At 35.2% G+C, this 25,687-nt stretch overlaps 1 protein-coding gene across 1 annotated transcript in view; it reads right to left on the bottom strand.

The window, feature by feature from the left end:
• DOK6 (docking protein 6) overlaps positions 1-25,687 on the bottom strand; it is a 430,993-nt gene that overhangs the window by 96,900 nt on the left and 308,406 nt on the right. Inside the window, exon 6 of the mRNA XM_063077456.1 lies at positions 15,663-15,801. Coding sequence (XP_062933526.1) covers positions 15,663-15,801 — 139 coding nt within the window. The remainder of the gene's footprint in view (positions 1-15,662; positions 15,802-25,687) is intronic.

Here is a 25,687-nt window from a genome sequence, read left to right as displayed (position 1 = left end):
ACCACATGTTAGGCCACAAAGTAAGTCTCAACAAATTTAAAAACACTCAAATCATATCAAGCATGTTTCAGATCACTCTGGAATGAAAATAGAAATTAACAACAAACAATACTTTGGAAACTATACAGACACATGGAAATTAAACAACATGCTCCTGAATAACCAATGGGTCAAAGAAGAAATAAAACAGAAAATAAAAAAATTCCTTAAAGCAAATGAAAATACAAAATACAAGCACAACTTACCAAAACCTATGGGGTACTGCAAAAGCAGTATTAAGAGGGACACTTATTGCAATAAATGCTTACATGAAAAGAATAGAAAGATTTGAAATAAACAACCTAATGTTATACCTCAAAGAACTAGAAAAACAAGAACAATCCAATGCTGAAACAAACAGAAGGAAATAAATAATTAAGATCAGAGCAGTACTAAATGAGATAGAGACCACCCCCCCAAACCCAAAAGATGAATGAAACAAAAGTTGTGTTTTTTTGGTTTTTTGAGATGATAAACAAAATAGACAAACCATAAACTGGTTTAGTTAAAAAGACGAAGAGCGAAAAGCCAAACAACAAAAATCAGAAATAAAAAAGGAGACATTACAACTGATACCACAGAAATGAAAAGAATCATTAGAGACCATTATAAAGAACTAAACACCAACAAATTTGAAAATCTGGAGAAAATGGATAAATTTATGGACACATACAAGCTACCAAGGCTGAACCAAGAAGAAACAGAAAGCCTAAATAGACCAATAATGAGCAATAAGATTGAAGCAGTAATCAGCAGTCTCCAACAAAGAAAAGCACAGGACCAGACGGCTTCCCAGTTGAGTTCTACTGAACATATAAATAAGAGTTAATACCAATCCTTTCCAGACTATCCCCCAAAATTGAAACAGAGGTCATTCTTCCAAATTTATTCAATGAGGCCAGCAGCACTCTGATGCCAAAACCAAAGATACAACAAAAAAAGAAAACTACAGACCAATATTCCTGATGAATATCCTTGATGAACATGGACACAAAAATCCTCAACAAGATATTAGCAAACAGAATACAACAGTACATTGAAAAAATTATACACCATGATCAAGTGGGATTCATCCCAAGGATGCAAGAATGGTTCAACATACACAAGTTAATAAATGCAATGCACCACATCAAGAAAATCAGTGACAAAAGCCATATGATCATCTCAATAGATGCAGAAAAAGCATTTGACAAAATTCAACATCACTTCATGATAAAAACTCTCAACAAATTAGTTGTACATGGAAATGATCTCAACACAATAGAAGCCATAATGACAAACCTGCTGTCAGCATCATCCTGAATGGCCAAAGATGAAAGCATTTCCCTTAAGAATGGAAACAAGACAATGATGCCCACTCTCACCACTCCTATTTAACATAGTGTTGGAGGTGCCAGCTAGAACAATCATGCAAGAGAAAGAAACAAAGGGCGTTCAAATTGGAAAAGGTGAAATGAAATTGTCCCTGCTTGCAGATGACATGATCCTATGTATAGAGAAACCTAAAGGCTCCACCAAAAAACTCCTACAGCTGGTAAACAAATTTAGTAAAGTTGCAGGATACAAAATCAATACACAAAAATAAGTAGTGTTTTAATATGCCAGCAATGAAGTAGCAGAAAAATCATCAAGAAAGCAAGCCCATTTACAATAGTAACCGAAAAGATAAAATACCTAGGAGTAAGTTTAACCAAGTGGGTCAAAGATCTCTACAATGAGAACTACAAAGCACTGTAGAAAGAAATTAAAGAGGACACCAAAAGATGGAAAGACATTTCGTGTTCATGGATTGGAAAAATTAATGTGAAAAAGTCCATACTACCCAAAACAATCTACATATATAGTGCAATCCCTATCAAAATACTAATGACATTCTTCATAGAAATAGAAAAAAGAATCCTAATATTCATATGGAACAAAAAAGAACTGAATAGCAAATGTAATCCTGAGCCAAAAAAATAAAAATAAAAATAAATAATAAATAAAAATAAAAAAGCCAGAGGCATTACACTACCTGACTTCAAATTAAACTGCAAAGCTCTAGTACCTAAAACAGAATGGTACTGGCATAAAAAAAAGACACTCAGACCAATGGAACAGAAGAGTGAAACCAGAAATCAACCCACATACTTACAGGCAACTGATCTCTGACAAAGGCACCAAGAACATACATCAGGGAAAAGATAGCCTTTTCAACAAATGGTGCCAGGAAAACTGGGTATGCACATGTAGAAGAATGAAACTAGACCTGTACCTCTCACCATATACCAAAATCAACTCAAAATGGATTAAAGAGTTAAATATAAGACCTTAAACTATAAAACTCCTAGAAGAAAACACAGGGGAAATACTTCAGTATGTACCACTGGGCAAAGACTTTACGAATAAGAACTCAAAAGCACAGGTAACAAAAGAAAAAAAAATAAACAAATGGAATTATATCAAACTAACAAGCTTCTGCACAGCAAAGGAAAGTCAACAGAGTGAAAAGACGACCTACAGAATGGGCAAATATATATGCTAACTATGCATCTGTCAAGGGATTAAAGTCCAGAATATACAAGAAACCCAAGGAACAGTAAAAAAATAAATAATCTGATTAAAAATAGGCAAAGGAGCTGAACAGATATTTCTCAAAGATGACATACAAATGGCCAACAAGCATATGAAAAAATGCTCAATATTACTAATCAGGGAAATTACAATCAAAACCTCACTGAGATATCCTTTCAACCCACATAGACTGAATATTGTAAAAAAGACAGAGAATAACAAATGCTGGCAAGGATGTGGAGAAAGAGGAATCCTTATACACTGTTGGTGGGACTGTAAATTAATATAGCTGTGATGGAAAACAGTTTGAAGAGATTTCTTGAACAACTACTGATAGAACTACTACATGATCCAGCAATCCCACTTCTGTGTATATACTCAAAGGAATGAAAATCATCATGTCTTAGGGATAACTGCACTCCCATGTTTACTGCAGCTCTATTTACAATAGCTAAAATCTGGAACCAACCTAAATGTCCATCATAGGATGACTGGATATGGAAAATGTGATACATATGCACAATGTAACACTACCCAGCCATAAAAAAGAATGAAATTCTGCCATTTGCAGCAGCATGGGTGAGCTTGGTGAAAATTAAAGTGAAATAAGCCAGACACAGTCCTTTCTCATAAGAGTGAGCTAAAAAAACAAATAAATAAAATGATAGGAAAGACAGAAGGAAGGAAGAAAAAAATCACAACACTATGCTGAACTTTCAGAGAAGGAGAGAACAGAACTCTTGTTACTAGTGGTGGGGAAGGAGAAAGGGCTTAGTGAGAAATTGGTTAATGGACACAGAATGATAATGTTTTACAAATATTAAAGAGGTGTGGAATATGCTATAAAGCATATGTACCTCACAGGGCCTGGTTTTCCAAAGCCTTGCAGTTTCAAATATTGACCTTCCAGAGGACTGGAAATTTTCCTCAGTCTATAAAGTCTCTGGTGTAAGACAAAGATTTGTGGCACAGCAGGTTGCTGGCTCAAAGACAGACTAGTTACTGATTGTTATGTAAAGATACTGAGAAATTGCTGTAAGATCACTTAATTGTCTAATGGAATGTCATCTGACTTGTTTCACTGAGCGTTACCAGCCTATATTGTTAAACTATAATCCCACATATGTTCTCTTCCTGTAACTTCCCGGTCTGGAAAATAAATGCAAGAAGAGAACCCCAATTTGGGGTTAATTTCCTGAGGAAGGGATGCCTCTTGCTTGAGGGCTCCGATGGGAGATTAAACACTTTGGGTTCTCTCACTGCTCAGAAGAGATGGGCTTTGAGTAATCTTTTGCATCTCCATCACCCAGGGAAAGAGGGTTGACAAATCCATGGGGGGGGGGCGAAGCAACACAAAGCAACAAAGAGGAAATTATATTGTGAGGTCATTTCTAAACAATTACTGTATTTTAAGAAATAAACAAGATGGATGTATGTCTTCAAAGTTCTTTGTTCCTTCTCTGTTAGGATCTACTGTGTTGATCCTTTCAGTAGCTTTTGTCAGTGAAAAATTTCTCAAGGAAATGTATGAAATTCTTCAATCCTTTGTGCAGAACTCCCTCAATTTATAGACTCTTTCCTGCAGGCAACACTCATCTGCTTCTCTTTTCACACAGGGTCAGGATGCAAAAAGGGTGCTTCAATGTCAACAAAGAAATCAACTAGATAGGGAAGCAGCTAATCCAGTTCTTGACACATTCACTATATTTTCTGCCATTTTTGGCTCTAATGTTCTCTTGTTTCCATTCTTTTTAAAAAGCTGTCAGTGTCCTGGGATATGAGCAATGAATCAGTTAGCATCAGGAAAGAATAAAGGTCACAGCGCAAGCAAGTATGGAGAGCAGTTAAACATTTGTGTTCTATTTGAGAACTGCAACTGACACATCTCATGGAGCCCACAGCCTAAGAGAGTGACTTAGGTCTAAAGTGTGCCATATGGAGATTAAGTTAACACCTTTATTTGAGTGTCACACAGATAAGAGTTATGCTGTCCTCAAGCCAATGAGAAAGGAATCCCGAACGAAAAGAACCTTATATCTAGAGGGCTCTCATAAAGATATAAACATGGGTTGGCTGCTTCTGCTGTCTCCCAGTTAGACCATAATTAAAGAAATTTATTATTTATTTATAGACACCTGAGACTTGAAGATGAAAACAAAGAGAGATCACACTACCATTTGTTGCTGCAATCCTCATACCTCTCCTCCCCTAGACTTTGGAAAACTCTTTGAATACGCTTGATGGAAAGGGTAGTTAGAAAATAATTCTTCCTGGGTCACTCATCGTTTTTCATTTCTTCTGAAATTTTGTTCCTTACTATCTATTCAAGTATGTTTGTATAGCAAACAGCCTTGGAAGATATAGTACCTTCCTCTAGGGTGTTGGACAGATATTTTTCCCTGACCAGGACAATACAGATAACTTCTTCTTTTAAGGCAAGGGTGGGCAGGTTTGCCAACAGCCACCTTATAAGATTGGGAGTTCCCTAAACTCAGGTTCCTCAGCTGTGGCAATATACAGTGTCCACCTGGGTTGCTTCGCATCATCCCATGGGACATGGAGAACAGGAAAACTGATGGGAACATGATACTCATGATGCCTGTTGTGCTATAAGCAATGAAGTCCTTTGTTTCTGACCTGGGAGTCTTGTGCTTTCTGCCAACATCCACGAAACTGAAAGCAAAGGAGGTAGGGTGGTATCTTTCCCACTTTTGCTAATCTCTCTGCTCTTCCTACCCCAGGATGAAGAAAATTTGGTTAATGGGTACAAAAATACAAGTACTTAAAAGGAATAAGTTCTAGTGTTTGAGAGCACAGTAGGATGTCTGTAGTTAACAATAATTTGTTGTATATTTCAAAATAGCTAGAAGAGAAGATTTGGAATATTCCAAAACAAAGAAATTATAAATGTATAAGTGATATATATCCCAATTACTCTGATTTGGTATGCATGTATCAAATTATCACTTGTGCCCCATTTATATGTATAATAATTATATATTAATAAAATACCCAAAAATATAAATTATCTTGTTAAATTTCTTCCATTGAACTGTCTAGCATGGGCTCTATTTATATAAGTGGACTCTGACTAATACAGAAGACAATATCACTATCCTCCACATGTATTCAATGTCACATTGAAAGGCTTTTAAGTTATGTCTGCCCTTTTGCTACTAAAACTAATACATCCCAATACTAAAAAAGTTTGAGAAAATTAAAAATAAAATTTATGTCAGAATTCCCTCTAGGGACTTCAGCTTGTGCATATATAAGTAGAATTATGATTATCGCTTCCCAAAGAGTCATCAATTCTCCTAAGCTTATTTGTCATTAAATTTTTATAGAAAAAGCATCAAATTTTCTCAAAAAAAGAATTTTGGCTGTTTTGATAAGTTCTTTCATATCTCCAATTTATGTGTTTGGGTTTAGTGTGAATAATTTAAAAAATATTTTTACTTTCACCTTTTAAAAGAGACTTGTGTTTTTTATTTATGTAAAGAATTTATATTTTTCAGTTTTTTAAATATATTATGTTTTGGTCTTGTCCTAATTTCATTTCCACCACCTGTTTTTCTTAAGTTTTTTTCTTGGTTTTTTTCCACATTCTCAAGTTAAGTATTTGCAATTTTAATCTTATTTGTTTAGTGAAAGCATTCTCTTCAGAATGCTATGTTCTTCACTTCCCAATGGCTTGATGAGTAGAATAGAAATCATTCTTTCCTAAAAATATTTAATCATAGCTTTATTTCCTTTTTATATAAAATATTGCTTGTGTATATTTTGTTAAGGTACTGTTTTTTTTGTGCACATCTTATTTATTTTTCTTTAATAATGCATTGTAGTCAGAGAATGTGCACTCAATAGTTTCCATATATTGAAGTTTATTTTTCATTTTTATCTAATATATAGCCAATTTCTGTACATGTTTTATTGAAAAGATACATACATTGATGTAGTTTCTTTCTACACACACACACACACACAGACACACACACACACACACACATACACATTCTTCACTCTGTATTTCCTTCTCTATATATTTGTTTAAATTTTAAATCTAATTTATCAAGGAATGGAAGTGTTAATTTAAAATTACTAATCAACATGCTTCTTCCCATTTCCTCTTGTATATTTAAGTACTATTTTAAAATTTTGTTGTACATTGACAATTTATAATTGCATATATTTATGGAGTACAATGTGATGTTGTGATTTATGAATACAATGTGGAATACTTAAATCAAGCTAATTAACATATCCATCACCTCAAATGCTTATTTTCTGGGGTGAGAACGTTTGAAATTTACTCACTCAGTAATATTGAAATGTTCAATCTACTATTATCAACTATATTCACCATGCTGCACAATAAAACTAAAAAAACCTTATATTCCTCCTTTCTAACTGAAATTTGCTACCCTTTGACCATCAATCCTCATTTGCTTTTCCACCCTCCAGACTCTGTAAACACCATTCTAACTGCTTCTAAGAGTTCAATTGCTTTAGATACCACATGTAAGTGAGAACATGCAGTATTTGTCCTCTGTTCCTGGCTTACTTCACTTGGCATAACGGTCTCCAGTTCCATCCATGCTGTTGCAAATGTCACAATTTACTTCTTTTTAAGCCTGAATAGTATTCCACTGTGAAATTTACCATGTTCTTTATCCATTTATTTCTTGTTGGACACTTAGGCATATTCCATAACTTGGCTACTGTGAATAGCGCTGCAGTAAAGGGTTGAGGTATTTTTCTGACATATTGACTTCATGTTCATACCCAGAAGTGGGATTGCTGGATCATGTCATAGTTCTATTTTCTTTTCTTTTCTTTTTCTTTTTTTTTTTGAGGAATGTCCATACTGTTTTAATAATGGCCGTACTAATTTTCATTCCTACCAACAGGGCACAAGTGTTCCCTTTTCTCCACATCCTCATCAATACTTGTTATCTTTTGTCTTTTTGATAACAGCAATTCGAACAGGCATGAGGTGATATCTCATCGTAGTTTTAATTTGCATTTCCCTAATAATTATCAATGTGGAGAATTTTTTTCATAAACCTGTTGGCCATTTGTATGTCTTCTTTTGAGAAATTTTTATTCAGGTAAATTGCCCATTTTTTATTTGAGTACTGTTTTATACATATAAATGGCTTTTTATTGGATATGCAAATCTTCCTGACTGTTTTATGGTTCTCTAACATATTTTCTCCTTTAGCTATGTTGTTAAACTGCTTATAAAAGTTTTCTTTTGGCCCAAGGTCCAACCTCACCTTCATCTTTTAGGTCCCACTCTTCCAAGTAAAAAGGGTAATAATCTCCTCTTTTTCTCCTAGGAAGTTTGAGCTTCTTTTTCAAGGAACAGTGATGCTGTTCATTATTCATCTGCACCTGATCTACTAGAAATTCCTGGGCATTTCCAGCATACAGATAATACCTTTTCCTTACTTTCAGCATAATTCAAATATTCTATATTTTAATATTCTTTTAGTCATTTTGCCTGGCATTTAACCTAGAAATCATTTATATGGTCTAGTTAAATCCTCATAAAATTCCTGGAAGATAGAAAAAAGATAAAGTATCCCTCTTTAAAATTAGAGTCAGCTGAGGCTTTAAGATATTAATTGACTCCCCTAAGGCCATATGTTCTGTGGAAGCACTGAGACTAAAATCTTGATTCTGCTCTGTACTTCTGTGCTTTTTTTGACCATCGAGAGAGACTATGTAATGTCTTTCAAAATAACTTGTATCATAAGTAGTATTAAAAGTTGCATTATTTTTGTGAAAGATTGAAAAGAGCTGCAAATTATTTCAAAAGCCTGAATTCAGAAACAGAGTCTGTACATTCCCCTTAAATCTGGGCTGGTTGGTGATTGCCTTGGCCAATAATGTATGAAAGATATGACATTATGTCTGTTGTGGGTATGACCTTTAAGACCTTTAAGGTCATTCTTTAGTCCCTTCACCTATTCTGAGTTACCTTGTAAGTCTGACTACATGTAAGGCTGCCATGTTGTAAGGAAGTCCAAGCTAACCATGTGAACAGGACATGAAATTCAAGATTCAAATCCTTCTTACAGAATCTAGCAATTAGAGATGAAAAATCAAAATTCAGAAAAATTCAGGGATTGCTCAAGATGGAATATCAATGACAGAGCCTCTAATAGAAAACTGTTCTCTAGACTCTAAGTTCATTGCTTTAAAGACTTGGATGCTGATCTCTCCTGGGAAAAATGTGCTTCCTCTGCAACATAACGCAATGTGGTACTACCCAGCCTCGTACTTTGAAATGACCTAAGCTGTCAGGAAGAAGTATGTGGGACCTGACAACTGAGGAGATTTTTATGAAGGTACTGGCTGCCAGCACCAGTGCTTTTACCAAAAAAAAAAAAAAAAAAAAAAAAAAAGAAAGAAAGAAAGAAAGAAAAGGAAAAAATCTAGATTTCCTTACTGCCTTTTGCACTTTCTCTTTCCTGTCTTGAGACTTTGCCTCTCTCTGTGATGGACATTAGTGCTAATTCGTGTTCACCTATCTAAAATTCGTTTGGATAAAAAAAACTGTTAAAGTAGCTTTCCTTTTGCTCTGCATCTCCCTGGTGATTGTCTAGAAATTTTAATTGTATCAGCACTTGAGACACAAATCTACACGATTGGGAGAAAAGAAATTTCCCATTTATGACCTAAGCACTTCTGAGCCATTCTCCATGTGCCTGGCAATGTGAAAACCATTACATATGTTATCCCATTGACTATTCACATAAATTGTCAACAAATATGCCACCTGAACTTTAAAGAAAAGGACTATGAGGTGCAGAAGAATGATGTCATTTGTTCACAGTGACACTGACAGTGAGTGTTGTCTCTGAGGCTTCAGAGCTCATTACCACAACTCACTGTAAAATAATTATTGGATTCCTCTTCTTCAGGGAGCAGATAAGATAAGAATTACACCAATTGGGTAAATTCCACAGGGCAAGGGCAGAAATTGAGTGCCTCTTCCCCATGTTCCAAATAGAAAATGATGGTATGTGTGGCCAGCCTACCCATTATCAAATGCTCTCTCCACAGCTGCTAGTCACTGGACCTCAGCAAGGGACTTAAACTTTCTTTTCTTTTTTTAATATTCAGTTGTTTATTGCTAAATTGGAGTTAATGCAATCTGCCTTAAGTGTTGTCATAAATATTATATAAGATGTGCTTTTAGTGAAAAACATAGTGTTTATCGCATCTGCAGCACTGGGCAAAGACTTCTGCATTGTTATTGCTACTGCTGCATGGAGAGCTAGCATAGACCAGAGGCATGTGGGTATGTATGTGGTCCAGACATGGAAATTTGTCCAAATTGAGCTATTGATGGAATGACAATGAAGGCAGAGACACATATTTGGATCTAAGCCCGAGAGCTAAACAGAAGCTCAAACCCCAAGAAGGATGAATATGAGGAATAGGTGGTTAATGTGTTAATGTGGGCAGGTGGGGAATGTGGAAGACAAATGAGAGCAGTGCTGGTAAAAAGCTGTGTGTGTTTGTGTGTGCACAAATGTGCGTATATGTGTGCATGTGAGCATGCGTGCAGAATAAAAGCTGGGAAAGGAGAGCCATATTTTGTCTGCACGACGAAGAGAGTTAAGAAGTGCCTCATGGTGGATATGCCAACGTGTTCCCTGCTGTGACTGAGACAAGAGGGACTGGGGAGGGAAACACACTGTAAACAAGAAGCACCCGGACGTACAAGTGGCCAAGAAACATGCCTATGTGACCTGTGAAATGTGTGTCAGTTGTAAGGAAATGTTGCTCTGTTTGATAAGGACATGCTGCATGCAAGCGTACTCCCAGGTGAGAACATTTACTCTCATTTGTTGGAAAGGAGCTCATGAAACTTGGAAACTGTGAGAAGAAAGACCCCAGAGACCTTAAGCATGCCACACTAGGCACTGTTCACATTCATTAACGCTGTCCTCTGAAGTCTGAAGGTTTATGGGCGATTGGTTTCTCACAGATTTGGCTTAATTTTCAATAGGGGACACCTCACACTTAATCTTCCATTTTATTCAAGATAAATGGAAAGAATTAGAAGATACCTTGTGGAGTGTATACCATAATAACAAATAAAATGTGATTTATGCAATCATTTAATCAAAATTGCTAAATGTCATTTAATTGGACTTTGCAGAATATTATTTTCATTACGCTTGAAACAAAATGGATACTATTATTGTATATTTTAAACAATGCGTTGACCAAATACTTTCAAGTAGTGTGAAAAAAAGATGAGCTTTAGAATAACACCAGGAATGACTACAAATACCTACATGAATATTTTAACACCATTCTTATCTGTAGTTAGTATTGCTTTTAAGAATATATAAACTGTATTCTTAATCTCTATGTATGTGTGTATGTATGTATCTATCATCTATTTTTCTGTAAGCACATACAATTATAAAGATACTCTTTCTGCTGGTGTTTTTAAGACATTAGACCCAGTCTAGCCATCTCGCTCATATTCCAGTAGCACTGATGCGATTTGTCCCTCAGTTGTGCACAGGACTTTTCTAGTGACCAGGAGACAAGAGTTGCAAGAGAACAGAAGCACCCTAAATGCTGTTTTTTAAAAAGGATACACTGTAATTCTCATAATGTGAGGCTGTTTACAAATATGCTTTTAAATTACTTGCAAAGTTAGGAGGTTAGAAATTACTAATGACAATCCCCCCCTTCCTTTTATTTACTATTTACTTATTTTTGTAAACTTATCAGGAAAATTTGTTTCTTTTTTCCTTCTTTCATTCGAATCTTCTCAGGTGATCTTTACCCATGAGCATTTTGTAACACCCAAAAAGCTTAAGAACATAAAAAGCAAATTAAAAAAGAAAACTTCTTTCATTTGTATGTATGTATGAATATATTTATGTATGTGTATATATTTATGAAAACTTCAAAAATAAATTATTTCAGGGCATTTGGGGCTTTGTTGTGTATGATGATTTCAGCCTATACTCAGCCTAAACAGGCTATATCAGAGAGGTGTATTTGTGATGTAGTTTCTGATGAATGTCTTCTATCACAAAGAAAGTCAAAACTTTCCTTGATAATGTTGCGCATGAGTGGCACAACATCTACAGATGGTTTTGGGAAAAGAATTCAAAGAACTCTACTGGTTCTAAGAACAAGAATGATCTCTGTGAAATGGAAACAAATTCTAGAGATGCCGTTCTGTTTAAATTTCAAGCTTTAATGTTTCCTTAAATATTTGAGTATTCATAATCCCTTAGAAAGGGTTCTAGTTTAAAATTTATTATTCTGGCTTAATTCTTGCATGAACCCCCCAAACAGAATTCTCTTTTAAAATAAGACTGGTTTGGGGTTAAGAAATGAAGAAAATGTAGAGACTGCTTACTATCTCTAGCCCCTTTCCTACCACAACCACTTTCTGATCTTCACTTGGAGGTGGCCGTGAGAAGCTGTATCTACATGTCCGAATGCAAGAGGCAAAGGGTGTCTTCTTGGACCACAGAAATAATTCTCTATGGAGATTTGACTGAGAAGGTTCCCATGACTTGATTATCCAAGAAATCAATCGGGTTCTGTTGTCATGACAATATGAACAAACCCAACTGGTGTTTTTATTATTGCATATCAAAATTTTGTGATGGTGATGTCCTTCCCATAATTGCTTTTAGGTGTGGAAAACTTTTAGAGTCAAAAAACATGAGATAATCTTGCTCTGAGAAGTTACAAACTATTTGATCCCACAAAATTCTGGGCTACTCAAGAGAAGAAACTTTCTTGTCACTGCGCAGGGTACTGAGCACAGAATAAGTGCTTTACAAACTTGTGAATGGTTAATAAATAACTAACCTCTACCTAAAAATGCCTTAATTAAGTCAGTTAATATTAATCAAATCTTTCATTACCTATCTCAGTGAAGGAAATCAAAATACATACTTTTAACTACTTTATCAATTTTTTGGTTCTTTTGTCCAATACTCTGTTTAGTGGCAAATGCACTGTTTTATTCACAATGCTGGGTAATTTTTCTAGATATAAGGTTGTTCAAGCTAGAACAGATATATGGTCTAATTTAGATTATGGAAATATATCAACATATGTTTATGCATGTGGCCCACAAGAAGGAAGGTTATAAACAAGGAAAAAATAAGGTTTTATAAACATAGCATCTCAAAAGATCATATTGAATCCTTTCTCTTATTGTAAGAAATGGTTGAGACATTATTTCTCATTCAAGTTTGTTTATTTATAAAGCCAGTAACACTCATAAATTATCTCTTTTTAAAAGGATCAAAGTAAATGCTTCAGTTGCTTGAACAACTATGTGTGGGGCATTTACTGCTTACACAGCTCTTTTGTAAGTTAATCTTCTAAAATCTTTAAATCAATCAATACTAATTTCATTGACCCGGTTTTAAAACTGGAGAGCTGATCAGCATTGTCATCATATTTTGTAGTAGACACGTAACAAAATGCAACAGTTTTATGCTGTAGATAGGGTTTTTTTTTTTGTACCATTCCAACTCCCAAGTTATAATTTTGCCTAGTTTATTGCACAGGCCTTCATTTTTATTTTGAGTAAGCAAAAGAAGAGTTAGTTAGACAGAGGGTATTTAAGTATTTGTTCATACTTGTTGGAACTTCTTTTCAAAGAGTTTTTTGCATGTACAGGAGGTAAGTAAAGTATCTTAAAAGTAAAAGTTCTATATGAAAGACCTGAAAATCTTTGCTTATGTTCCCAGAATTTTGGGAATTTAGGCAATTGTCATGCCCTTGGAAAAACATTAGTTCAGCTAACTGAAGATTGGACTAGATATGAAGTAATGTTTACAAGGATTAACCTTTAGGGAAAAGTATAGTTGTGAAATTATTTTTGAAAGAAAAAGAAACACTCCATTTACGTGTATGTGCCAAGTGATGGAATTTCTGATTTTTGTCATTTCTAGAAGCATTTGGTTTCTTTGCTGAGCCTCAGTAAGCCTTCTGCTTAAACATCTGCTGCACTTTCTCTTCCATCTCCGAGTGTCCGTCCCCACATCCATGGGTACACCCCAGCTTTAGACTGCCCGAGAGCGTGGTAAGTGGACCCATCAGCTCTAAGCTCTGCACAGCAACTGCTGGCTCCACTTTCTTGACATGCTTCTCAGTGGCACAGGACATGATAAACACACAACAACATCAACAGCAAATGTGATTAAAATTTCATTTGTCTATTTTTTGGCAAAAGATTGGTAGACATACTTAAAAAGATGTGAAAGGCATTATGTAGCCACAGTCAGGAATAATGATTTAGCGTCTCCTCCACAAATATTGCAAGTCTTATAATTATTCAAAATCACTCCTACATCACCATCACAATAGTGTACACTTTCATGAGATCTCTATGTGACCGGTCCAATCCTCAGCCCTATACAGATTAATGTACAAAACCTCATAACAACAAAATGAGTAAAACTATTATATCCCCACATTACATATAAAGGAAAATAAGGCAACCTAAAGGTTAAATAACTTGCCCAAAATTACACAGCCAGTAGGTGGTGATGTTGGGACACAAGCCCAGGACACAAACGGGGTGTTCTCTTTTATGGCAGACAATTATGGCTGCATAAAAGAGCTATCAGAATGTCTGTCATGAAAAGAGAAATTAAATCACTCTACTTATGAACATTTGCCTGTTTAGGACAGCTGTAAGTAAAGAAGAACCACAATTGTTAACTAACAGCAAGTGACATCACGATTGTTAATTTTGGTTGAAAATGAGTACTAACAGATTACAAATATGGGCTAATAATGAATGTGCAAGATTCTGAAATAATTTAAAATTTGGCAGTTATATTTTTTCACCTGATTTAAACCAATAGAAAAATGTCATGTTAAATAGATAATTATTACAGTGGTTTCAATTTAACCCAAATCTTTCTAGAAGAGTAAGTCTTAACAGTCCCCTATTGATGATTCTTCAATCAATCTCACAGTCACACATTAATAATTGTACTAATTCTCAAGCTATGCATTCATTCCCATAGAGGGTCAAATGTCCCATAGAAGCCTGGTTTGCCCTGTCCCCCTTAGGTGTTAGGAAGGCTCTTTTAACCATAACCTGGATGGAGATATAAAAATGTACATGTAGTGTTGAGAAAATTAGAAATGCATTAAGAATAGACATTAAAAATAACATAAGATTATTTGTTTAACTACTTTTGTTTTCTTTTTTTAAAAAGAGAATTGTCTTTTACACTTCAAAATATTATGTAGAATTTTTTATTAAAACTAATATAATACTAGATATAAAACTCAATCATCTTAAATTTGTTGATGTTTCCCCAAAATAATTATGGATGTTTTCTAAGTGCCAACTGTCTTCATGAAATCTAATGCATCTCTATAAATCCTGAAGAAAGAATATTCGCCTCTTCAGATTATAGTCATTAATCATTCCATTGTTTGCTTTTCAAATAAGTTAGTAGTAAAGCTTGTCATTTTTTTGCAGCTAGTTGTAAAATGTACTACTTTGGATTCTTTACTAAATTATTTCTCAGCTTGACCCTGAAACTGTAGTACAGTTCCAGGACAGGATAATAGACAAATCATTTTGTTGGTAAACAGTATAAGCTCCTTCTGCAAACATTTTATTATTGGCTCGGAAATACAGAAAAGTGCAATCCCTTCTGGTAGTAACTTAATTTTCGTACTCATTTTGGGCCCACATTTGAATCTTGGATCGTTCACCTGTATGTGGAGATAGACAGAGAGCATCATTTCCTATTTCATTCTCCATGCACTCCACCAAGGCAACAGGCCAAACAGGTAGACACACCTGAGTGCAGAGCTCACAATTAGTGGCCACAAATAACTTTCGTGATTCACTGAGTAGGGTATTAGAGAGATGAGGGTATGGGCTTCGCAGATTCAGTAACTGGGGCGAGCCCCCAGGGCCAGGGCAGGGTGGACACCGAGGCTCTGACATGAACGGACCCACATATACACAATGTACAGACTTCAGCGACATTCACTTGCAAGCTGTTAGGTTACCGAGGAAGGAGCCTTACCCGGGCCTTCTGCTCCATTTCTAGCATTAATCTTTCATGTTGCTCAGCTATGGCCAGTGTCGCGGAATGGACCTTCTGATAGATCATTTCTCCTTCCCTTGTTTGAAAAGTGAATAGTCCTTCGCCTGTGTCACACATTCTGTGAGAACAGAGATAGGGAAAGAGATGGGTCTTCATGTGTTCACATGGGTAACAGTTTTCCAGGTGACAGATGCCCTTGCCCTTGTTTTACCTTCTCCTTGACTTTCAGAGGAGTTGGTGAAGCAGATTCATCCTTGATGAAACCAACCAACAAACACATCTTTAACTACTACATGGGAATGAAAGTAAGGGTGAAAATCCATGTATGTATAGACTTTTAAAGATAAAGAGTTCTCAACAGCATAAAGGAACAGATAAAATAATTTAGGCAATTGCAGAGGATGCCTTACCAATATTTATGGAATAAAAGCAAATAGTTGTTTTCCTTAAGGATTTTCACATTTGTGCTATAATAGTACTATCCCCTATGAGTTGACAGCTCTTGAACTTAAAGAACTCAAGAAAAGACTGCAATTTTATACTCATTGGAACCAAAGAGAAGACTTTACATTTTAAATATATTTTTAGTGTTATACAATGTTTTAGTTTATGGATTTGCATAGATAAGCCTAATCTTTTATTTAAATGGAGTAATTCTTAAGTAAATCTTGGTATAGTCTAGTACAACAAGACATAAAGGAGACTCTTTTTGGATGTGAGAATATTTGGTTTGAACCTTGGCTCTGACACTTACCAGCAGTGTGACCTTGGGCAAATTGTTCAACTTGCCTCTACCCTGCTTCCACACCTCTAAAACAGGAATAATAACAGGACCCATTTCAGGGTCCTTATGAAGGTTAAAAGAGTTGATCTACAAAATATTTACAGGGTTGCTTAGCACATACTAAATGCTCAAAAATGTAAAGTACTATTTTCATCACAGAGAAAGTTTGGAACTAATCTAAAGTCCACCGTAAAAAATGGCTGAATTAACCATAGTATTTTTATCTGCTATTATGATACAGACTATCATATTATTATGATACAGTATTATGGACAGACTATTATGCAGCTATTACTATGTCATTTCTGAGAGCATATAATGACATTAAAATTCTTATTATGTAAATTCAACAGGAAAAAATCAAAATGCAAATTCTTTTTCAATTGTTTAATTCTAATGATCTTTTTAAAAACATAATTATTTATTGGAAAAAAATCCAATAAACTGACAAGTTGTAAGTCAATAGGATTATTGGCAAATCTTATTGACAAAGAACAATTCTAGAAGAAAAAAATTTTTAATTAATATTTTAAGCCGGCTTCTAAGAATAATTGAAGGTTTTCAGAAAGACCCATCAATATCAATGTAGCGTTAATACTCAGATACTGGATTGCTCTGTTGATAATTTTCAGGTTATAACATCAAAAGATTTGCAGGTTATGACATCAAAATATTCATGAGGCCTAACTATTTCTTCAAGTACCCAAAAGATTTTGTATTCTTCTCCATGATTCTCCAAGGAGTTTTTAGTAGAAAAGATCTAGAGGCTTCAGACATTACAGAGGCTGTGACTGTGATCCCTTAGGGCCCCATAGAGCCAGCACTTAGCTCCTGTGAAAGCGATCTTAATAAAATTCACACAGCGTGAAATGGAAAGTCTGGGGAGAAAAAATGAAGAGTTTTCACAAAGTGAAACAAATGAGATTTCTTTGTTGATTCAGAGGAGGAAGGAAATCCAACAGCAGCAGCAAAACCATTGAGAGGTAGTGAGTGCGTCTTGTTTCAGGCTGAGTTTTCTTTCACTGTCATCTGAAAAACCCTGCTTATTAGCCCTTGGAAATGAAGACACAAATTGTTATTTCATACTCAGTCACTGAGATGTAAATATCTAATGCTCGTCCTCTTCCTGGACATAACTGTCCAGGGGGGACGTCTGAATGCTTACAGGAGGGTTTGGCCTTTTTTCCCTCCTCATCTCTGAAATAAACACTATTGTAAACTTCATCCTTTGATCAAGAAACATGACATTTAGAAATGTTAGTATATAAAAAAAGAAACTTTAAGTAGAAGGTGCTCTTTCTTCAACGTCTATACCTAAGCCAAGCTGAAGGTCAAAATTCTTCAGTACGATTGGCTCATGTGTATGACTTTGGTTTCCTTGGTTACTGTTTAAAGCATGTTTTGGGGGGCTGGTAGAGATAGATATAGAGACTTCATCTTATCTGTCTAAACAGTTTCAGAAGGTGACAAGGAGAAAGATGATACTTTAAATGGCTTTTGTCTTGCTCTTCAGTGTATGGTCTGCAGACCAGCAGCATCTGTGTCCCTGGGAGCTTGTCCAGACACCTGAACATGAATTTGCATTTTACTAGGTGATTCATATGCACACTGTAGACTGAGAATCACTGACCTACAGAATTCTGTCCACAGGTCGCCACTTCATTAAGGGGTAGTGGGAGATGGCATGGAGGTCCCAAATGAAGACAAACGAGGAGCCATAATTTGTGCAGCTTTTTAAAGACTGCGATATATGAAACTTAGGGTTAGATAGGAAGAAATATGACAAAAAGGGCAAACAACCCAAAAGAATCCTTTTCTTAACTTGGGAAGAGCTAACACAGAGGTGCTAGTTACATTTGAATCTCCTAACCCCCTTGCCAACAACGTGCCCATTCCTCACCTGCATTTGTTTTGTAAAAAAAGTGGAAATACGGTTGATGTATGTTTGTCCTCACTCCAAATTAGAATATTATTGATATTTGTAGACAATTACAAATGTCATCTCTCTTCATACTTAATGTATTCATACAAAATTAATTTTTTTCTTATCTGAAATAAAGTGTTGAATAACATAATCTCTAAGATTCCTTTCAGCTTTGAGGAATAGTCTAGGGCCTCATAAAAATTCTAAGAGGTAAGTAGAACTAACACACTTATTTCCATCTTTTTTTCTTTCTTTTTTTTATTTTTTACTTTGCAGTATAAGGGAAATTATAACAATATCAGATTCAGAAGACTAGAACAAGGGCACAAATTTCAACCTTCATGTCATGGCCTGTCATATAAATTTATCACATATTTTTTAAGTGGGTATTATAAACCAGACACTGTCTTGTGCCTGAGGATAAAAAATGCACATGGCCTTTTGCCTCTGAGGCTATTCACGTAGTGAGGAAGGAAAGTATTGACCAAAGAATCACACACTTACTGTGGTTCGTGCTACCCAGTGGAAGTACAGAGCCATGAGAAAGGCCATGGGGGACTGACCTCAGCAAGTTATTTTACCTACTGATTCTTCATCTACAAAATATGGACAACAAGATTTTGTTACATACTTTTTAAAATTTAATTAAGTAATGTGCATGATAGTGCTCAGGGAAGGGTAAATTTAGAAGAGCTGGGTCACTCACACCCTGCACATTCCAAAGGAAGGCTTGTTTTCAGGATGGCCTATTGGCTGGCTTCTGTGATATAATCTCTGAGCCTTTGGAATATTCTGCCTTTAGAATACTCTGCCTGATTCTGTATGTGTGAGGCCTTGGGCCACACAGTACCGGTTTGATCAGATAAGTTTATCCCAACAATGTGACCTAGGGAGAATGCCTGTTTTCACACTGATGGAGGCTGGAGTCCAAGTAGCTGTGGTTGGTCCTGTGAGTGCTCCATGATTGATCCCAGATAAAAACCTTGGAACAAGGCTCGGGGAAGCTGCCCTCATTGACAGCACTTCACATGAATTGTCACACATTATTGTTGGGTGATTAACTGTGTTCCCTAAGACACCACTAGGAGGGTCCTGGAAGCTTGTGTTCATTCTCTCCTGGCCTTCCTCCCTTGTGCCTTTTCCCTTTGCTGATTTTAATCTGTGTCTCTCACTGTGGTAAACTACATTGAGAGTACACAGATTGAATATCCATTATCCAAAATGCTTGGGACCAGAAGTGTCTTGGATTTTGGATTTTTGGATTTTTGAATATTTGCATCTATTTAACTGGTTGAGCATCCCTAATCCAAAAATTTGAAATCTGAAAGCTCCGGGCAAAGCTTCTGCATGGAGGAGAGACATGTGGTGCCCCAAAAGTTTTGGATGTTGGAGCATTTTGGATTTTGGATTTTAAGATTAGGGATGCTCAACCCATAGTAGTTTTTTGTGAGTCTTCTAGAGAATCATTGAGCCTGGGGTGGTGTTGGGGACCCCTCCATCTGAGACAGCCAGCATGTAGTAGATGATCAATATATTTTAATACAAAAGAATCTCCAAAACAGTTTTTTCCCTAAATGACTGTTTTTTATTTTTATTTTTAAAATTATGTTTCTCTAGTAAATCTAAGAGAGTATTTTCTCTTCATCACATTTCACCACTCACATATGTGAGTGGTGAAAAAATAACAGGACTGTCAGTCTTGTCTCTGTTGTGTTCTAATAAATAAGGAATAGCTAGAGATCGTGTGAACACATATATATTGGTTGAAAACTGAACTGCAGATGAGGTTCTCCTCTCTTCATGGTTCTTATAGTTACCTTCAAGCAGAGAAACCGCACTAACATATGGTGCCCTGGAGGCAATTTTACTGGAGAAAAAGCCACTATCATCTAACTATTAGACCACTGCCCTCCTTTTCCTGGCTTTAAGTCTCTTTAGCTGTCTATGAAGACATAACTTCGAAATAAAAGACTTTCTTCTAAATGACAAGAAAAATAAATTTGCCAAGTCTAAAATTATGGAGACGATTTACTTTTAAAAAGTAAAAATAATTCTCTGTGGGTCTCTAGGTAAAATTTTGCTTCAGATGAATTAGTTAACCTCTGGCAACTTTGTCCGTAGTCGCAGCTGTGTAATTTCATTCTCACTGTCAGTTGTGCAATACTGTGCACATATTTAATAACCAAATATTTATCCTCCATGCACACAGAAATTTTAAACTCTCATCAATGGAGTACAGAAAGATCATGTTTCTGAAAACCCAGTGGTGTTTCTATTCAATATTTAAAATTTAATGTCTAATTATAGAAGGTAGTGAAATTCTTAAAAGCACAGCTTTTCTGCAGAACAGTTAAGAACAATTAACACTTTTATTCTGTTAACTGTTTAATCTTTATTGTCATTTAATGATGCTAGCATTTTACTTTTTTCCACTGCTATGAAAAGATTGGTTATTCTGTAAGATCCCTGGTGAGTCAGACTTTGATCTGTGCTAAGTAACTGAGAAAAATGGACTAAAGCAACAGTATAGAAAGTCCAGAAATAGACCCAATTCATATGAGAGTTAAATACATGATCAATGTAGAATCTCAAATAAGTGAAGAAAATCTTCACTCTTCAATAAACTATGTTGGACACTAGTCATTTGGAAAAATATATTTGAATTCATGTCTCCACCTCCACTGATATAAATTTCCAGAGAATACAAATGAAAAAAAAAATACTAGAAGAAAATATCTAAAAATTTCTATATAAATTCAGAAAGGGGAAGGGGCTAAAATTCAAATCAAAAAGTAACAAAAGAAAAGATGAGATATTATGCCTGTGAAAATATTTTTTTTTAAATAGAAGGAAATTGTAAGATATTATATAAAAAAACTAGGAATATTATTTGAAACTCACAATACTGATAATTTCTCACCTACAAAATAGATGTAATGTCAGAATTTTTAGTGTTTTTTGATGGAGTTGTTTGAACAATAAATAAATTAATGTTTGTAAATCCTAAAATAGGGCCTGTAGTTTATTATTATTATTATTATTATTCATTGAATAATATTACTATTATTACCACTACTACTGAAATAGTCACATCTCTAAAATACATAGCTAAATGAAAAAACAAGATGAAAAGAATATGTAGAGTATGCTAACATTTGTGCAAAAAATTATGTGTTGGATAAAATTTTAGTTAGATAGAAGGAATAAGTTCAAGAGATCTGTACAGCATGGTGACTACATTAATAACAACATATCATATTCTTGAAAAATGCTAAACAAGTGGATATTAGGTGTTATCACCACAAAAATAACTATGTGAGGTAATGCAATTATTTAGCTAGATTTAATCATTCCACAATGTATATATACTTCAAAAATCATGTTGTACATCATAAATACATACAATTTTATCTGTCAATTAAAAAAGTATGTGTGGAAAGAATTTATATGCATCTTTGCTTGTATGTACCTTAAGTTTGGGGAGAATGCACAAAAATTTAGTAGTAAAGTTATTTATTGGGGGTGACTTGAAAATAGGTGGGGTATAAATATGGGAGGAGCACATTTCACTGATAACACTTTAAATAAATGATCAAATAAGAAATGTCATTAATTTATTAATTGAATTTTATAACCTTAAATTAAATTAACATTAAATTTTAAAGCGAGTTTTCACAGGACTCTCATAAGGCTGTTATAAACATGTAGTTTTTATAATATGCCTAGCTCAGTCTCTGTCACTTAGCAAATACACTTTTACTGTTAAACTTTTAAAATACTGTGCTAATTAGGGGTGGTGCCTTGGGATTTTAACGCACGCACACACACACACGTGTATACATTTATATACACATTTAATCTCTTTCAGGTGTGGAACAGACATGTGGTCTTATGTTCATGAAAACCAGCTTTGCAAAGAGTTCTGGCTTGTAATGCATTGAAATAGCAACAGCAATCATAACAATAACAACACCAGCACCAGCAATGACATCTGGCACTCATGGAGCACAGACTTGTGCCAGCCACGGTGCTGTTATGCAGTGCATTCCTCACTGAGCCTCACGACTTCCTCCAATTCCCTCATTGCTTATCATTTTACAGAGACAGTCATAAGGAGGTAAAACAATTTGCACAAGGTCTAAAGCTTTTTTATTTTGGCCGGTAAGGGGATCGCAACCGTCCGCACGGTGTGGTCCGAACCACGCTCAGCCAGTGAGCGCACCGGCCATCCCTATATAGGATCTGAGCCCACGGCCTCGGCGCTACCAGTGCTGCAGTCTCCCAAGTGAGCCATGGTGCTGGCCCCCAAAGCTTTTCTGAATGAGACTTCAAAGGCACAGGCAAAGAAAACAATCAACAGAGCAAAGAGAAAACCCACAGAATGGGAGAGAGTATGTGCAAATTATACATCTGATAAGGAGTTAATATCCAGAATATACAAGGAACTCAAACAACTCAACAGCAAAACAAACAGAAAACCAAATAATCTGATTAAAAAATAAGCAAAAGATCTGAATAGACATGTCTCAAAAGAAGACATGCAAACGGCCAACAGGCATATGAAAAAATACTCAGCATCACTAATCATCAGATAAATGCAAATCAAAACCACAATGAGATATCATCCCACCCCAGTTAGAATGGCTATTATCAAAAAAGACAGAAAAAACAAATGCTAGCGAGGATGCAGAGAAAAGGGAACTCTCATAAAGTGCTGGTGGGAATGTAAATTGGTACAGCTATTACAGAAAACAGTATGGAGGTTACTCAAAAAACTAAAAATAGAACTACCTTATAACCCAGCCATCCCACTACTGGACATGGATCCAAAGGAAGTGAAATCAGTATATCAGAGACACCTGCACTCCCATGTTCACTGTAACACTATTCACAACGGCCAAGAGATGGAATTGACCTAAATGTCCATCAACAGATCAATGGATTTTTAAAAAGTGATATATATACACAATGGAAAACTATGAAGCTGTAAAAAGGAATGAAATGCTGTCATTTGCAGCAATGTGGATGAAACTGCAGACCATTATGTTAAGTGAAGTAAGCCAGGCACAGAAAGACAAATACCACATGCATGATCTCACTCATATATGGAATCTAAAAATAATTTTTTTCTTGTAAAAGTAGAGAGTAAAATGTTGGTTACCGGAAGCTAGAAAGGGGGTGGGGGTGGTGAGGGAAGGGAAAAGGTTGGTCAATGGGCACAAAGTTACAGGTAGATAGGAAGAATAAGTTCTGTTGTTCTAGGATGACTATAGATGATAATATTGTAATGTATACTCCTAAAGAGATAGAGAACAAGATCTTGATGTAACTGCCACAAGTAAAAGATAAATGTTTAGGTGATATATATGCTATCTACCCTGAGTGGATCGTCATACAATATATGCATATATTGAAACAACACACTGTATGCAAAGTATGTACAATTAATAGTAATTAAATTAAAAAATCAATAGGACAATTGCCATATTTAAGCATATACAAATCTTTAGCAATGAAATACATGTAAGCTGCTTTAACTACAAAAAAAAAAAAAAAGAAAGAAAGAAAGAAAAAAAGAATTTGCCCAAGAACATTAACATCTAAGCAGCTAAGTTGTTATCTGAACCTAGCTACTGTGATTCTTATCATTATGCTAGGTTGTATTCATTCAAGATGAGAAGCATAAAAGTACACATAGTTCTTTCATTATGGAGCTTTTTGTAGTAGAGAAAGAGCACACTGGTCATGACTTGGGATAAAATTTTTAAAGACTCTTTCCCTCCTTGCTGTTGTTCCTTTTCTGTCAAATCAGGTTCCCAAGACATACACTTCAATAGATGCACCAGTAAAATGCACATTAAAGTAAATAAATCGGTTGGTAAAACTCCTGAATTAGAATCAAACACTCCTTGCACTCCCAACTTCACATCAAATCCTCTGTAAGGAGGAAGGCATGGTACAGCATCTGTCATCCTCTCTGCCCCCTTGACTGGACTACTGTTTGCCTCAAACATTTATTGCATGGTGGCAGTCCTTGGTTAATTTCACTCCTAAAAGGTGAAAGACTCATGCCTATAGGATAATCTTGGTTTGAGACCAGGCTCTGCTACAAATTATGTTTGTGAAATGCCATTTGATTCTCTATAAAATTAAGCTTTTAAATGGAGTTAACTTCAAAGATCTCTAAGGTACTAATTTGTTCTAAAATTCTACAATTTGTCCACGTGTGTACTCAGCGAAGGCACAATTACAGTCTCATTAATTAAAATATCTCTGCTTTGCATATTTTCAAAATTTTTACTTTGTTCTATTTTATTTACTTTTTCTTACTTTCTAATTTTCTCTCTCTTTTTTTTTTAACTCAATAAAAATGCCAATTGAGTCTCCCTGAAACACTCTGGAGTTCTGGCTTTAGTAAATCTTTAAAAAGATATACATATACAATGCTCTTCATTTATCTTAGTTTATGTGATAAAAATGCAGAATTGAAAAATTAGCCATGTAAAAATGTAAAGTAAGCCATATGGTTCTAGTGGCTATTTAATTAGCTCAATACATGATCACAAATTATTACCGTCATCATCATTATTATATGGTTAAATGTTAATGAGAGTTTAGTGGGAAAAAACGTATTTAAAAATTTATGGAAAACTTTATATTCACCCTTTATACATATGTCCTGGAGGCTTTATTGTAAAAATAGTGGATATTCCTTGAGGATTAGGATATTTAACATTTTTAACCCAGATATCAATGTCAAAAAGCATCCAGTGTACTCCAAAAATTTTTGTTGACCAAAGTGACTTGAAAATTATCAGTAGGTTTTGATTTGCATTTCCTGAATGCTGAGTGATGTTGAGCATTTTTTCATGTTTCTGTTGGCCATTCATATATCTTCCTTTGAGAAATGGCTATTCAGCTCCTTTGCCCATTTTTTAATTGGGTTACTTGTTTTTTTCTTGTAAAGTTGTTTCAGTTCCTTGTATATTCTGGATATTGATCCTTTGTCAGATGTATATTTTGCAAATATTTTCCCCCACTCTGTTGGCTGTCTTTTAACTGTTAATTGTTTCTTTTGCTGTGCAGAAGCTTTTTAGTTTGATATAATCCCATTTGTTTATTTTTCCTTTGGTTGCCCATGCTTTTGGAGTCATATTCATGAAGTCTGTGCCCAGTTCCACTTCCTGGAGTGTTTCCCCTCTGTTTTCTTTAAGAAGTTTTATTGTTTCAGGGTGTATATTTAATTCTTTAATCTATTTTGAGTTGATTTTGGTATATGGTGAGAGGTATGAGTCT

This window comes from Cynocephalus volans, chromosome 13 (assembly GCF_027409185.1).
Source record: "Cynocephalus volans isolate mCynVol1 chromosome 13, mCynVol1.pri, whole genome shotgun sequence".
NCBI classification, from domain to species: Eukaryota; Metazoa; Chordata; class Mammalia; order Dermoptera; family Cynocephalidae; genus Cynocephalus; species Cynocephalus volans.
Note: the sequence above shows the minus strand (reverse complement) of the source record. Positions and strands in the feature narration are given on the sequence as shown.